The sequence below is a fragment of the Psammomys obesus genome, unplaced genomic scaffold (assembly GCF_907164565.1).
Source record: "Psammomys obesus unplaced genomic scaffold, mPsaObe1.curated_primary_1811, whole genome shotgun sequence".
Taxonomy (NCBI): Eukaryota; Metazoa; Chordata; class Mammalia; order Rodentia; family Muridae; genus Psammomys; species Psammomys obesus.
Window position 1 is genome coordinate 22,869,709 of NW_026596069.1, and position 15,242 is coordinate 22,884,950.

The window sequence follows — 15,242 nt, forward strand, 5'->3', positions numbered from 1 at the left end:
ATTGGACTTGATGAACTGGGGTGGGTTGGGGGGGGCTCCCTTTTTCTGAGGAATAGGGAAAGGGGGAGGGGGTGGGGGGAGAGTGGGACCAGGAGGAGAGGAAGGAGGGGGCTATGATCAGGATGGAAAGTGAATAAATAAATAAATTAATTAAAATAAAATGGCCTTTCTACTCCAGAAAGGAAGGTCATTACTCATGCAATCAAAAGGTTTCTTTCAAGGACTTCCCCACCAACACTACCAAAGTGGGCGGGGGAGGGGGGCACCCGCATATTCTTGAAAAAGAACAAAAGAAAAAAATGAGAAGGAATGAGATTGGGCGTGGAGACTTCATGTGCGAAAGCCCTGTGTGTGGGACACCTGCACGGAGAACCTGGGTGAATGGTTTGGCCCGAGTGTGGAGGCTGTCACCAGTGTGATGTGGAGAACCTGGTGTGTGGACGCTCTGGGCGTGAAGGAGGACATGAGCGTGGAGAACTGTCCGCAACCTGAGTGCGAGTGTGGACACCGTGCGTGGAGGCTCCGTTGTGTGGTGGAGGCCATCAGTGTGGACGTTGGGTGCGAAAGCTGTGTGTGTGGTGCAGGATACGGTGTGGAGGGAGTCCTGGGTGTCTCTGAACACTGTGCAGAAGTTGCGTGTGTGCGTGTGTGTGTGTGTGTGTGTGTGTGTGTGTGCGTGCGCGTGGTGGGGAGGATGCTGATGTAGGAGGTCGGTGTGGAGCTCGTCCTGGCTGCAGAGCGTGCAGAAGTCCGCGTGTGGAAGCCGCCTGCGGGGGTGACGTGAGTGCGGAGCGCTGGGAGCGCGCGCGCGCGGAGTCCGGGCCCAGGGAGCGCGGCCGGGCGCCGCCCTGTGTGTCGGCGGGAGCGCGCGGGCCGCCCCTCTGCGGCAGGCGGCGGGCGGCGAGCGGGGAGCGGCGGCCACACGTGCAGGATGTCCTTCAAGGTGAGCACGGAGGTCGGGGGGGGGGGGACCGGGCCGTCGCCATGGTAACAGGCCGCGGAGGTCGGGGCCGCCGGCGGCATCCCCAGGCAGGCCCGCCGGGTCGTCCGGCGGGCGGCCGACTCTCCTCCTGGCACTTATCTGCGGGGCGGGAGTGCTTTAGATCGGCAGGCTTCTGCGTCTAAAGCACTCTTCTTGTTTTTTAAAAGAGTTCACTCCCTAAAGTCGTTCCGGTTAATCCCCGCACTCGGGGATGAAAGTGGGATTTATTGATCTGCCCCGGCTGAAAGATTTTAATAGAAGCAATAGTCAAATGGATTGAATATTTAAAACGTGCCCAGGTGAACCAACCGGTCTTCAGGGAGGCCTTTAGGATGATAATCATCTCCTCCTCCTCCTCCTCTCTTCTTCTTTTTCTTTTTCTTCGTTTTCTGATTCTCCTCCTTCTCCTCCTCTTCCCAACCTCGCTCTTTTAGTCAATAAAGACATAAAGAGGAGTTACAACATTTACTTATCATTTGCAGATATATATTTATGGTGTTAAAACTGAAATCCGAATGCATCTAACTCAAAAGCCCCGACCGTCCATCTCTTACGATAACTCGTTTTGAACAGAGCAATCACAGGATGAGATTTGCATGTCAGAAAGACAGTGGCTAGCCCTGGAGAAGAGGCAGGGTAGGGAGAGCTTCTCATCCGATGCTGGTGGGTTTGGAGGACCAGATGGATCTGGGAGGAGTTGGGGTGTACGTCATATGATCAAAATATATTGTATGAAATCCTTGAAGAATTAATAAAAATATAATTAAAATTTTTAAAATTCAAAGAAATGGATTTGGGGCCAGAGTGTAGACAGGGAGAATGGAAGGAATTAGACAAACGACTTAAGATTTGTTTCAAGAATGTATTAACTAATGTTAGTACTCAGGAGCAGGGAAGGGAAGGGAGACATAGGTGAAATGTTTGGCTCGGAATAAAGTTTGAGCACAAATAGAAATCCATGCGAATGTGCTGATGAGACAGAGCCCAGAGTGGGAATTTAGCCAGCGGAGAGAAGATTTGGCAGAATGATGTACTAGCTGAACCCAAGGGTGTTGCTCTGGGGAGAGATCAAGATTTAAAATGAGGGATGGGGGATACGGCTCCAGGGTAAGCTCAAAGTGAAGGCTTGTTGAGCCTGTAACGTCAGTACTCAGGGTAGGCGGGCTAAGGCAGCCAGAGGAGCAGCTCGCTGGCTAGAGAGCCCCTCATTGAGAGACCCTGTCCCAGATGATAAAGTGAGAGAGCAATAGAAGAAGACATCTGGCATTAACCTTTGACCTCTGAAACACACACAACAAGCCCACCTGTGTGACCACACATCTTGTGTGTCCTGGGGATCAAACTCAGGTCATCCAACTTGTCAGCAGACATGTACCACACATACATACAAGCTCGAATAATAATAATTACTATTATTATTATTATTATTTAGAATGGACAGAATAAGAGAATCCCAGTGAGAAAACTGAAAAAGTGCAACCAGAGATGGATTTTTTAAAAACCCAGAAGCATGTGTTATCACTCAAGCCAAGGATCTCTAGCCTTTCAGGAAAAATGAAGAGGACCTTAGTGTTAAATACCACAAGGAAATTGAACTAAGAATGAAAAGGACCACTGGATTCCATAACAGAGCAGCCACTGGGCTTGCCGAGGGCAGCTTTGCAAAAGATTAGGTTCAGGAGGCAGATTGCCAAGAGGCTAGGTGGAACCCCCAAGAACAGGCAGCTCTTTCAGCCATGGCTGCATCTGGGAGCCAGAGTTGGCGAAGGTTTATTTGCTTTATGATGGTAGAAACTTGAGCATCCTTAAACAATAACAGGCAAACTGCTAAGACACACAGATGGTCAAAAAGTGCTTAAGGAGTTGTTCAACATCATTTACCACCCGGGACTTGCAAGTCAAAACCACATTGTAATACTGCCCCCCCCACCCCCGCCAGGATGACTAATTATCAAGACAATGGCAAATGTGTTGGTGAAGATGTTTAAGAATTGGAACCATACATTGCCAGGAGGATGTAATATGATGTGGTCATTTTATTTGATTTTTTCATTGTTTACATATGTGTACATATCACATATGCTTGTTTGTCGGGGAGTGGGTGGGGGGACAGACATGTGAATGGGTGTGGGTGCATATGTGTTCTAGTATACATGGAAGCCTGAGGTCAATGTCAAAAGTCATACTTGAGGGCTGGAGGGATGACTCAGTGGTTAAAAGTACTGTCTGCTCTTCAGGAGGACCTGGGTTCAGTTACCAGCACCACATGGCAGCTCACAGCTGTCTGTAACTCCAGTTCCAAGGGCTCTGACACCCTCACACCAATTCACATAAAATTAGGTAAATTGTTCAAAAAATCGTACTTGATTGGGCTTCCGCCTTATCCGGTGAGGCCAAGCCCCTCAGGCATATGCCGAGGTCTCTGCTGTGGCCAGTCTTGCTGGCCAGCGTGCGCTGGGGATTCCTTACTGAAGCTAGTTCTGAGTCATTCCTCACCTTTGCAGGGCAAGCACTTCAACCCCTGAGCCATCTTCCCCAGCATGGACGTGGTTTCTAAAAAAATCTGGTCGGCCTTCCAAAACGTCAAACATAGAATTACCACATACCCAGTGATTGCACTCCGATGTGTTCCTGGTGGAAATGAAAATATGTCCACACAAAAATAGGTGGCCCCATGCATAGCAATAAGGTAGCCATAAAATGGAACACTCCAATTGCCATCAGCAGATGTTACAGTTGGTGTTGTCAATAACAGTCTGGGAGGCTTAAACAGCACTTTCTTCTTCTTCAGCTCCAGAGACTGGGACATCGGAGATCCAAGTTCTGGAGTGCTGGCCGAGCTGTGTTTAGTGAGGGTCATTTCCTGGCCGGCAGCTTGCCGCCGCTATCTGATTCGCGGGATGGAAAGATACAACTGATGTCTCTCCTCTTTTTATTCTTTAAAACGCATTGACTCTTCTGTTGTGGAGGGGTAGGGCACACGCATGCCCCTGAGTTCACATAGAGGTCAGAGAGCAACTTGCCGTTGGATCCCTGGCCTTCCACCTTGTGGGTCCTGTTGATCAGCTGGGATTGCCAGGTTTAGCAGCTGGCTCAACCTGCTGAGCTAGCTAACTGGCCTTCTTCCCTTTCTTAAACGGCCAAAATAAATCCTCTCCTAAGTTTCTGTCAGTTATTTTTGTTACAATGGCACCCAATGTAACTATGTAATACAATTGTTTAATCAAAAGAAATGAACCTGAATACATGCTGCAATGTAGAAAACTTGGACACGGGGTTAGTGAAAGAAGCCAGACAGAATGCATGCTTCCACTTAAATGAAACGTCTGGGGTGGCTGAATCCATAGAGACAGAAAGCAGATCAGTGGTTGTGAGGAGCACTGTAATGGCTAGGAGCCGGGAGGAATATTAATTTGTAAATGAGTATCAGGTTTCTTTGTGGAGAGTGATGAAATGTTCTGGTGTGGACAGTGGTGATGGTCGTATAACCAAAACCTCTAAAATTGCATTTTTGAGAGGATTATAGTATGTGAATCGTGTTCCAATCAGAATGTGTTTTAAAGTGACAAGGGGGAGTGTGTTGAATGCTTGGAAGTAGAAGAGACAATTGAAACCCAGTGATCCTCGCAAGAGATAGAGGAGACACAACCTTAGGAGCGGGGGTGGGGCTTCCAGAAGTAGTTCTCAGCCTGTGGGTCGAGACCCCTTTACAAACTTCTGTCTCCAAAAATATAGAGGGGGATTCACAACAGTAACAATATTACAGTTATGAAGAAGCAGTGAAAATAAATTTATGGCTGCGGTCACTACAGCATGAGGAACTGTATTAAGGGGTTACAAGAAGGTTGAGAACCATGGAGTTAGTGGGATGGCCTAGAAAAGTGAGGCAACCTCTTCCATGGGGATTAAAGGAAAGGGGGAAGTTGAACCTCAACTGAAAAGAAGCTGAACATTACTTGATGCTTTTTAAAACAAGTTCCAGAATTGGACCAAGTGAAAAGGAAGCTCCTAGGCCGAGGTGATAGCCCAGCTGATAAAGGGCTTGTCACACAAACACGAGGGTCTGAGTTCTCTCCCCAGCCAGGCGTGTGGCACATGCCTGTCATCCTAGCACTGAGGAGGCAGGGACAGGCAGATCCCTGAGGCTTGCTGGCTAGCCAGCCTAGTATACTTGGAGAGCTCCAGACCAAAGGAGAAAAATGGACAGCACCTAAGGAATGACAACTAGGATTGTCCTCTGACCTCCATTCACACACACACACACACACACACACACACACACACACACACACACACAAGCTGCCCGGCAGATTAGGTGGCAGCTTTTAGGTAAGACGAGGTAGAGGATTATAAACTGGGATGGGTTCCTGTATACCCTTCTCCAGGGTCTGGCCTGACCGAGACCATTACAGAAACCAGGCTGTACCTATGCATTATGTACTTTACAGTCAATGAAAAAAAGAGGCTATGACTTAGAAAAAGAGCAAAAAGCAAGGAGGGGTGTGTGAGAGGCTTTGGAAGGAGGAAAGGGAAGGGGGAGGTTATAATCTCAAAAAAGAGAAGAAATTAAAATTTTTAATAACAATATTTTAAGAAAATAAGAGTGTATGGCTTGAATCTCAAAGAACAGAGACCTGTGCTTCCAAATGGAAGTGGTCAGTGGTCCAGAGGCCAGATGGGTACATTTTGTGCTGCAGTGAGAGAAGAGCAGAGAGGGGGAAGAGAGAGCTCTGTGCTGGCTAAAGAGAAGTGCACTTACCAAAGAATAGCCTAGAAGGGCTTTGAGGGAACCACCAGGGTTTCAGGCCAGTCAAGGCTTATGTTAGCTCCTCGCCTCCCACTAGACCCAGTGTGTGAAAACACTCAGCAGCCCACAGTAACTACAACAGCTGTAGACAATTTATTGTAAATTTTTAGGGGATTTTTATGACATTAGGCCTTTTTTTTTTTCTACAGTAACTGTGGTAAAAGCAACCAGGCCTACCTACACATTATTTCCACAAAGAATCAACATTATACCAAATTCGGCAGCTGATAAAGGCTGGCAACACATCGTGTTCTTTCACGATTTCATTGCACATTTACTAACTTTAACTTGGGAGCCAGGGGCTAACAGTTTTGCTTCCAGCCTGAGTCTCTGGCCCTTCGAAGCCCATGCGCCGTTGGATGCTTCCACGAGGGAGGGCCGGGCGTTAGCCATCCCAGTCCGTGCCCTCTGTGTTGACTCAGAGTCACTGTATGTGGACAGTGTGCATCTGACCACATGGGCCTTCCAAGCTCTCTGTGATGGCACCGTCCCGCTGTCATTTCTTTTCTCACCCAGGGCCTGGCACCTGGTCCTCAGGTTCTTTACCCCAGCCCTGCTGGTTCACTTCCCTGAGGTACCAACTCGCCCCCAGAAATCTACCCTGCCTCACTGGCGACTGCTAATTTGTGCTGGCCAAGGAGATAGACATACGTACAGTGTGCGCTGGCTAGTCTTATGTCACCCGAACACGGACTACAGTCGTCTGGGATGTGGGACCTCCAGCTGAGGAAACAGCCCCAGCAGACTGGCCTGTCATCCAGTCGGGGGGAGAGGGCATTTTCTTAATCGATGACTGATGTGGGAGGGGCTAGCCTGTTCTGGGCAGGGCATACCTGGGCAAGTGGTCTGGGATGGTATAGGAGAGCAGGCATGGCAAGCCAGGAAGCAGCTCCCCTCCACGGCCTCTGCTGCGGTTCCTGCCCTGACTCCTCTCAGCAGTGGGCTGTTAACTGGAAGAATAAGATTAAATAAAGTTCCCTCCCCGAGTTGCTTTTGGCCATGGTGTTTGATCCCAGCAGTCGAAAGATAACTAAGACAGTGTAAGAGGAGGGGTTTTGGTTATTTGGTCGTTGGTGGTGGTGGTAACGGTGGTGGTGGTGTGTGTGTGTAGTAAGGTTCATGGATTCCAATACATTGGCTTTTAGATTTATAACTTTTGTTCCAACTACTCAAGTCCTGGTCTGCGGGGCTGAGGCTGCCAAGAGCCTTACTCAGTTGGGGATAGGGGAAGTTTATGAGCAGAGAAAACAGGACTGCCAGCTGAACAGAAATCTCTGGAACTTCCTTGAGCAAATCCTAGCCAGGAAGATGAAGTATCTCAGTGCTGAGTTTTATGACCATAGCTGAAGCCAGCTGTGCCCGAGCTAGACAGAAACCCACATGCTTCATCCAAGTCCCCAAAACATAAATTACCTCATAATGAACTCCGGTTCACCACTAACCTCAAATCATTTGGATAGGCCATGGGGAAATAAACAAACAAAAATAAACGCGCTTGAACCTGTCGTATAATTCACCCATTTGAAGTATCATGTCTTTGATTTCCCTTTTTTTTTTTAATAGAGATTTATAATGCATGTGTAGTTGGATGGCTGGGAAGCCCAGGAGGAAGAAGGGAAGGAGGGAGGAGAGAGGAAGGGAAGGAGGGAGGAGAGAGACATTGTCTCCTTTAAAGGCTTCAGGACTTGCCTGCCCTCCCCACACCTTTTACGGTTCTGAGCATCTTGTCCATCCGCAGAGGGGATTTGGAAGTTATCCAGAGGTTGTGATTTCCGTAGACTCCCTGGTGGAAGGAAAGTTGGGGGAACTTTCTGTCTTGGCAAAGGAGGAGATGAAGGGAGGGTGGAAGGGCCGTTGGAGATGATTGCAGCCTCACTTCTTGGCGTCTACTGAAGCGCTATGGGCAGCAGAACAGTGTGGTGGTTCACAAAGCGGGCAGCCTGGAGCAGCAACCCGCCTGGCGCTGGTCCCTGACCTGCCGTCTCTCTTACCTAGTCTGAAAAGGCGTGTGCCACTTCTCACTGATCTGTGCTGAGGATTAAATGACATTTGTGCAGACGGCATACCAGATGGCACAGAGTGTGTATTTCATGAGCGTTAGTTCAAGATGTCTGGCCTCCACTCAGGCCGTGGCCACAGTGCCAGAGGAGCACATACCCATTTCTTCTGGGTGGGATGCCCCCACAGGCAGTTGGAACTTAGGGTGTTCAAAGGTGAGCTAAAACCCATCCCTTCTCTGTTGCCTAAGTGACAGCTACAGTCCCACGACACTTGAACCAGAAGCCTGGGCGTCAATACCCTTTGCATAGCCCTCCTCTCCTGCGCGTAACATCATAGACCAAGAGCACCCCGCTCCGCCCCTCAGATGTGTGCAGTCTCTCCCGCTCCCATCCCCACGGCAGCGCACTTCCGTCACCCACCTTCCATCTACCAGCATCACTCTGGCTCTTCATCTCACTCTCCTCCACGGCACAGTCGCCGGAACTTTTCCGGAATGTAAAGCTGATATCGCCCACCTTCCAACACCCCCTCGACTCCCAGAATAAAGTCCACGTTCCTTTCGTACATCTGCTCTGCCCGAGCTCTCTGGCCTCTGACCCCCGTAATCTCCTTCCTTTTGTTCTCCCTCACGTCCTTCACCCCGCCCTTTGGGGAGTGATGCTGGGGCGAACGTCGGCAGCAGTGGCCGTTATCTGGTCCCCTTCTCACCATCAGCAGCTGCACTCCTCCTTTGACGCTTACAAAGCTGCAGGCCTGTCTGTCAGTGTTTTCCTGCGAGGCTATAAAGCCTGTGTAAGCAGGGGTCAAAGGTACGCTGTATCTCTAGTCCTAGCCACTCCCCTGCCCCTGGCCCATGCTAGTGACCATGTAGATAGTACTTGAGCAAATATATTGACTCTGGCCATGCATTTGTAGCTAGAACCTCTTGAGCTTCTCTCTTGTGTTGTCTCACTTGCTTCTCCAGCACAGGACAGAGATCTGGTATCATGATTTCCAGCCCCATTTTACTGGGGTCAGGAGAATGTAAGTAACTCACTTAAGAGATAGAGCTGGAAAATGATTTCAGACTTGAACTTGGCTCTTTCTTATCCCCGATCAACTGTTCTATCCAGCTGTCCTCTGCCTCTCGGAAAAGCAAGTCCTGGAGGGAAAAGAAATATTTGCAGCTTTTTTACTAAACTCACTGTCTAGCATCTTGGAAAAGTGTTCTAAACCAAAGAGGAACCTCCAAAACCATCCTAAAGAGACAAGCCCTGACTCCAAAGCCCATTCTGACAGTACACATTTGCTGTTTGCAGATGGTTTTTCCAGGTGTTTGAGGCTCATGTATTTGAAGCAGCCAAGTCACTGAATAAAATATTATTCATTCTCTCTCTCTCTCTCTCTCTCTGTGTGTGTGTGTGTGTGTGTGTGTGTGTGTGTTCTTATTTTAGGAAAAACCTGCAGAGATATCCCACGGTGATATAAAGCATGTGCTCAGTTCACCCTCCATCATGTGGCATGACCTGTTATTCACACCAAACCCCTGGGAATTAGTAACTCTAACATGTTAGGCAGATGAAGGAGGCTCTGGTGTGAGCACTTGGCAGAGGTTAGCTTGAAAACTCAAGAGAGTCAGATTTATGCCTTCAGGGAAGGAAAAGGGTTAACCTGGAACTTGAAGTGCTCCCTCACCGGAAGACTTCTGCAGTGAAATCCTTGCACCAACAAATGCTGTCATCATCCGCCAGCAGGCGCCCTCACCGTGCATGGCTTTGCTGAGCTGCTGGGGGTGATGTCACTGCCGTTTTAACTTAGGGAAGCACTGTATTTAATGCAATTTGGAGCTTATGCCTTTGCTCAGGACCCACCCCCCTCAAGAAGTAACTGCAGGAAATTTACCAGCCGCTTATATTCTGTTTTTCTACACATACACATTTATGATAGTCTCTAAACTAGACAAAGTAACGATTAATGACAAAAATTAATAAGGTAGGGCAATTGTAATGGACCACTGCAATAAATTGCCATGTCACTGCTTTGCTCTGGCTTTGTGGCCAAGTAAGTTGCCTGGACACAAGCACAGTCAGTCTCGTCGCTGAGGTGGCTAAGTGACCAGAGGGTGGCTGTCACTAACAGCGTGAACACACTGTACAGAGGAATGGGGAGTGCAGGAATTCGTCACGTTGCTCAAAACAGTGCTCACTTCAACCCTGATGAACGAATTGCTCACTTCTGAAACTTCCCGCTGAATATTTTCATACCACAGCTGACTGCGGGTAACTGTAACCACAGAAAATCAAGCCACGGTCAGGAGGGACCACGACATGATTGTCACCCTTCACCTAACAATGGGTGTTCTGAGAAATGGCGTTAGGCGGTTCCAAATGTGCGCATACAAACTAGGATAGCTCGTGCCCTAATCAGCACACTCCTAGGAGACCGTCACGGTGTGTGCAGTTTGTCATTGACCTATATGTTATTTGGCATGTCACTGTCCTTAAAAGACATTTTAAAATAGGCTTTTGCAGACAGAGAGATGTTTTTCCACATTCCCCAAATCATTTTATTAGGTAATACATATACCATAAAATGTCCTGAGAGCAGCAACATCCTATGTGGTACTAATACTCAGAATCTAGTGCTTTGTTACTATTGTAACTTCATAAAGGAAATGAGCATTATTAGCATTTGCCGTGTGTTGGTGTTGCATGCCTGTCCTGCATGTTCACCCCACATTGGACACTGAGGAAAGCCCAAAGAAACAGTTCTACCCGAATCTGGCTTAGTGAACCAGTGAGTTATGGGGGTCACTTACAAAGCATGAGTGACTGAAAAGCAGCTTCATCCTTGAAAAGCCCACGCCACCATGGCGGACAGCCTTGCAAAGCTGCCTCCTGGGAGCTTCCGGCCCGACTGGCAGGGGCACAGCTGGCTTCCTCTCCTTAGCAATCATTACAGCCTAAAACCTTGGGAAGAAGCCATGTGAATCTTTGTAAGTTTTAGGAGCTTCCTGAGCCTTTTGAGCTTTTATTCCTTGAGCCTTATGAATCTCTTTCCAAGAGGGACTGTTTCAGTTCAGAAAACAAACAATAGTATCTGGGTTTTTAGGCAGTCTACCTCAGTTCTCTCTCACTTTTTCCTTTTTGTAAACTTCAAGACAGGTGTTTGATCTCTATCTAAAGCAAAAGGAGACAATGACTCCCATTAAAAGAATCAGACTAACTTTGTAACCTATGTTTCTTTTAATTGCCTTACAAACTTATATTTTCAAGTTTTAGGCCCATGTTAATTAAAGCCTCTTAGTGCTTCCCCAGAGAGCCGAGGAATGTAAAAGTTCCTGACATTAGCCATCTGTGAGGGCAGAGATAAGGAAGAGAACAAGCAGAGATCTCTACTAAGTGGAGAGAAAATCACCAGCCAGCGCTTGTGAGAAAACTCTGTTTAGAAACTGGGCCAAATGGCCCCAATCCTTCTCCTGAATAGCTCCTGACCTTTGACCCAAAGCCTGTAGCCTCCACTCCTCAGAACAGACACGGGATGAGTTAATCACTCTCCCACCTTTAACTGCGGCTATATCTCATATGGCAGGAAATTCCAAACTGACTTGAAGATCAGATATTCCCCAGATATTTACAACAGGGCTGACCAGACCTAAGGGTGCCCAGAACCAACCAATTATTTTAAAAGTTAAATACCTCATCCAATCCTGAATTGCCAAGACTGCCACCCCTGAAAATTCCCGCACTTTGTCTTTTAAAAACCCAAAGCCTTTGTCTCCCAGTGCCACTCCTTGCTGACCAGCAGGGGTGATCCCATTGCGCATGGTTAAAATAAACCTCTTGCAATTTTGCATCGATGATTGGTCTCCTGAGTTCTCTTCATCCCCCTCGAGAAGTTAGGGTCCCCTAGGGTCCCCCCCCTTGGGCCTAACACCGTGAACCAAGGTACTTTTGATAGCAGCCACTCAGACACAAAAGAGTGCTCGCTCTCTGCCCAAAGTCCCTAGTTCTCACCTGGAACTTCTGGCAAGTTCCAGTTAAAGGAAAAAAATATTAGGTGGAGGGAAAGTGAGTTTCCTACCCAGTAGCTGGAATTGGCTAGGAAATGTTGAAGACACAGAAAAGGTACCACTAACCCCCTTTTGAGAGTCAAAACAGGAGGAAATTTGGCTCCACTTATAAGAAAGGACTTCCTCAGCGTGTTTCAGAGAGGAAATGGCATCTGGGAAGAACCTTGTCCTTCTAGGATGGGGAAAATTCATATCAAATTAAAAGGAAACCGTGAACAAATACAACAGAGGCAGGAAAGCGAGGCTTTGTGGGAAATGAGACATGGCTGTGCAGATGACCTTGGGCTCAGAAGTCTACCAGTAAACAAACCACTTCTGACAGCCTGGAGCACTACAGCCTCACATATGGAAGGGGCCAATCTTGCAAACGCTCATCCCTCATCTGGAAGTGCTTCCTTGGGAAGGGTGCTGTTACCTGTGTGCGAAGAAGCAGCCGAGGCCAGTCACTGACTTCTATTTTAAGAGCCCCTTTGTTTCCACTCTTGCAGAAGGAAACTCCGCTTGCCAACGCTGCGTTCTGGGCCTCGAGGAGGGGAAACCTGGCCCTGCTGAAACTGCTGCTCAACAGCGGGCGCGTGGATGTGGACTGCAGAGACAGTGTACGGAAGGACGCGGTACCTGCATGCCAGGGCGCCCTTGACTCAGCAGGCGTGAGCCCCTAGGGAACCTACTTCCCCCACATGCTCGTGCACTTGTTCTTGTATTTGCTTGCCTTATCCTTTTCCAAGAATCCTAAGGTGGAGTGGTGGACCTAGTGGAGGAAGTCAGAAACGGTTACGCATGAGGACGGAAGGCCCTCCCTCCGGCATAGTGAACGAGGGATTTCCATTAGGCAAATTCCAAGAATAAAGGGCTGTCTAGTGCACAGCTTTCATAAAGAAAGATGAGGATAATTTAGAGCACCTGTGAGCTGCCATGATGGTGGGAGTTGTGATTTTCACAAATGAATGCAAACACTGAGACCCGGAAGCCTCCACTAGCCTCCTGTCCTTTCATTTTGGAAAAGGAAAAGACATCAAGTGGCCAATTAGAAAGGGAAATTAAACCAGGTGCTAGTGCAGCTGAGCTGTCAGGTCCCACCTGGGGCTCCCGTCCCTTCCCCAGCCAGAAGCCATCCATTCTCTGTGTGTAGAAAGACCTCTCGACAACCCTGGGGACAAGGAGGTCCTCAGATTAGGAGATGGCTTTGTGATTTGAAACAAAATGTTTTCAAAAAACACTTAACTATTTCCCTTGAGACAGGGTGTGTCTTTTTCATCTTTGACACACAAATCTGTGAGAGAAACCCACCAGCAGTCCAAGGAGGAAATGGCAGATTTTGCTCCGGTTTGCTCACTGGGTCTCCAGGATCCTCCAAATCTGTTCTGTACCTTTCTCTCTGAATCACAAGAAATGACCCAGAAGTCTCCCTCCCTCGGACCTTCAGTTTCATCTGGCTAATAAGGCATCCGCTGGAAACAGGAGATAGAGGAGAGAGTCAGGGAGGCCAGCAGGCTCCCCATTCAGCCTGGCACTGGTGCTCATGCTGTTGTAGGAGCCGTCAAGGCTGGCCAGCCACAGAGCCCAGAACTGCACTACCAGCCCACTTCCTTATGAATAGCCTCTTTATTAAAGTTCCCGCCGATTATCCTGATTTGAACATAGCATCTGCTCTTTGTCAGAACTCAGACTTACGAGGGACTCCAGGCACCCGTGAACTGCCCTCCTGGTCTTGCTTGGGTTTCAATGAACCACTTCCTGCCCCACACTGACCAGCACGATGGGGGAGGGACCAGTTACCACCTGTGGCCTCCGTCATCCTCTGAGTTTGAGGGTCACCCTGTTGTACCTCTCAGGCCCATCCTTTCTGGTACCCTCGGTCACCTGTGCTACCCACCACTCCTTCCCACAGGGCTTACACTGTGTCTCTATCTGGCCAGCAGCTGTTTTAGACAAGATTCTTGTTCCCATTAATAGATATTTAACTACTAAAAAAGAGTATGATTGTAAATTACCCCTCTTACTCCTCTGGCAAGATGGCTCAGCAGGTAAGAGTCCTTGCCACACAAGCGTGATGAACTGAGCGTGTTTCTGGGAACTCATAGAAAGACAGGAGAGAACCGATGCCACAAAGTTGTCGTCTGACCTCCACACGTATGCTTTACTGTGTATGCCCCAGACACATACACACCATACCCATAGAGTAATAGCAAATAAAATAAAATAAAAAATTTAAAAAAATTAGTAGATGCTTGATCAGGAAGTTTCTGGAAAAACGACTTCTTAACACAAGGAATACATCTAAATGATGGCTGCTTCCGAATCCTGCTGCTTTGAAAGAGCCGTTAGTGGTTCGGGAGGACAAGGGGATATGCGGAGACAACACAGCCTTTGTTCCTCTTGGAATGTCCTGACTGAGCATCTGCCTCTTCCGTGTGGCACCTGGGCATGGAATCTGGGTTCTAGGATTGCTAGGGTGGCTGGTCTCTGGGCTGTCACTACCCCAGTTTATGGAACTAAGGTCCAGGGTGACCTGGGAAACCCAAGGCACTTCAGGATGCTAGGAACGCCCCGGGGGCCTTTCTGGAAATCGTCCTCAAGCTAAGCAGGCATTTTCTAACTTTTCCAGCAGATTGTAAAGAACAAACACTCTTATCTCTAGACCACACTCTCGCTGTACGCTAAAAGCTTTGGTTTGCTAACTGTGCTCATCTGGGATTCCTAGATTTTCTGAGACAGAATCCCAGTAGGTAGCACAAACTGTTATATGCACTGTCTGGCCTCCAGCTCTTGCTTCACCGGAATTACAGGCTTCTACTTCAGTGCCTGGGGGAACCCTAAATTAATGCCATCTTTGCCTTTTTTTGAGGGGGAGTGCTTTGCTTATCCTCTAACCTACTTAACCATACTGATGTGAATTACAAGATTCTTGCAGCCTTTTTTGGATTTATTAATGTGTGTGTTTCAGTGTCTTTTGTTTGGGGCTTTGCTACCTTTTTATACATTTACGTACGCTTTGTTCAAAACCAATTTGTTTTGAAATTTACTTTTTAACTTCGTCAATAAAATGAAATACTTTTACTATTTCAGGAATCAAAAACCAGTCAAGCTAATGGGTTTTAAATATAAGGGAAATATTATCGCCTGTTGTACTACAATACTTTTTCTGTTCTTTCTCTATTGAACCAATCTTTGTTTTAGTTGATCATAGTATAGAATTAAAACTTCATCCATTTATGAAGGTATTTTTATTATTTATTTTATTTACCTTTTCTTTAAAACAGATTAGCCTAAAAGGTTTTTTTCCTCTTTTAAGGATTAATTCTATTTCCAAGGCTATTTTCCCTTTTTAAAAACATATTGTTAAAATTATAAATATATATATATATATATATATATATATATATATATATATATATATA

General features: G+C 47.5%; 1 protein-coding gene across 3 annotated transcripts in view; it reads left to right on the forward strand.

Moving 5' to 3' along the window:
- The first annotated feature begins 890 nt into the window (after positions 1–890).
- Ankrd29 (ankyrin repeat domain 29) overlaps positions 891–15,242 on the forward strand; it is a 46,859-nt gene continuing 32,507 nt past the window's right edge. For all 3 annotated transcript variants that reach the window (XM_055625808.1, XM_055625809.1, XM_055625811.1), the window contains exons 1-2: positions 891–943; positions 12,330–12,440. In XM_055625808.1, coding sequence (XP_055481783.1) covers positions 932–943; positions 12,330–12,440 — 123 coding nt within the window. In that variant the 5' untranslated portion in view covers positions 891–931. The remainder of the gene's footprint in view (positions 944–12,329; positions 12,441–15,242) is intronic.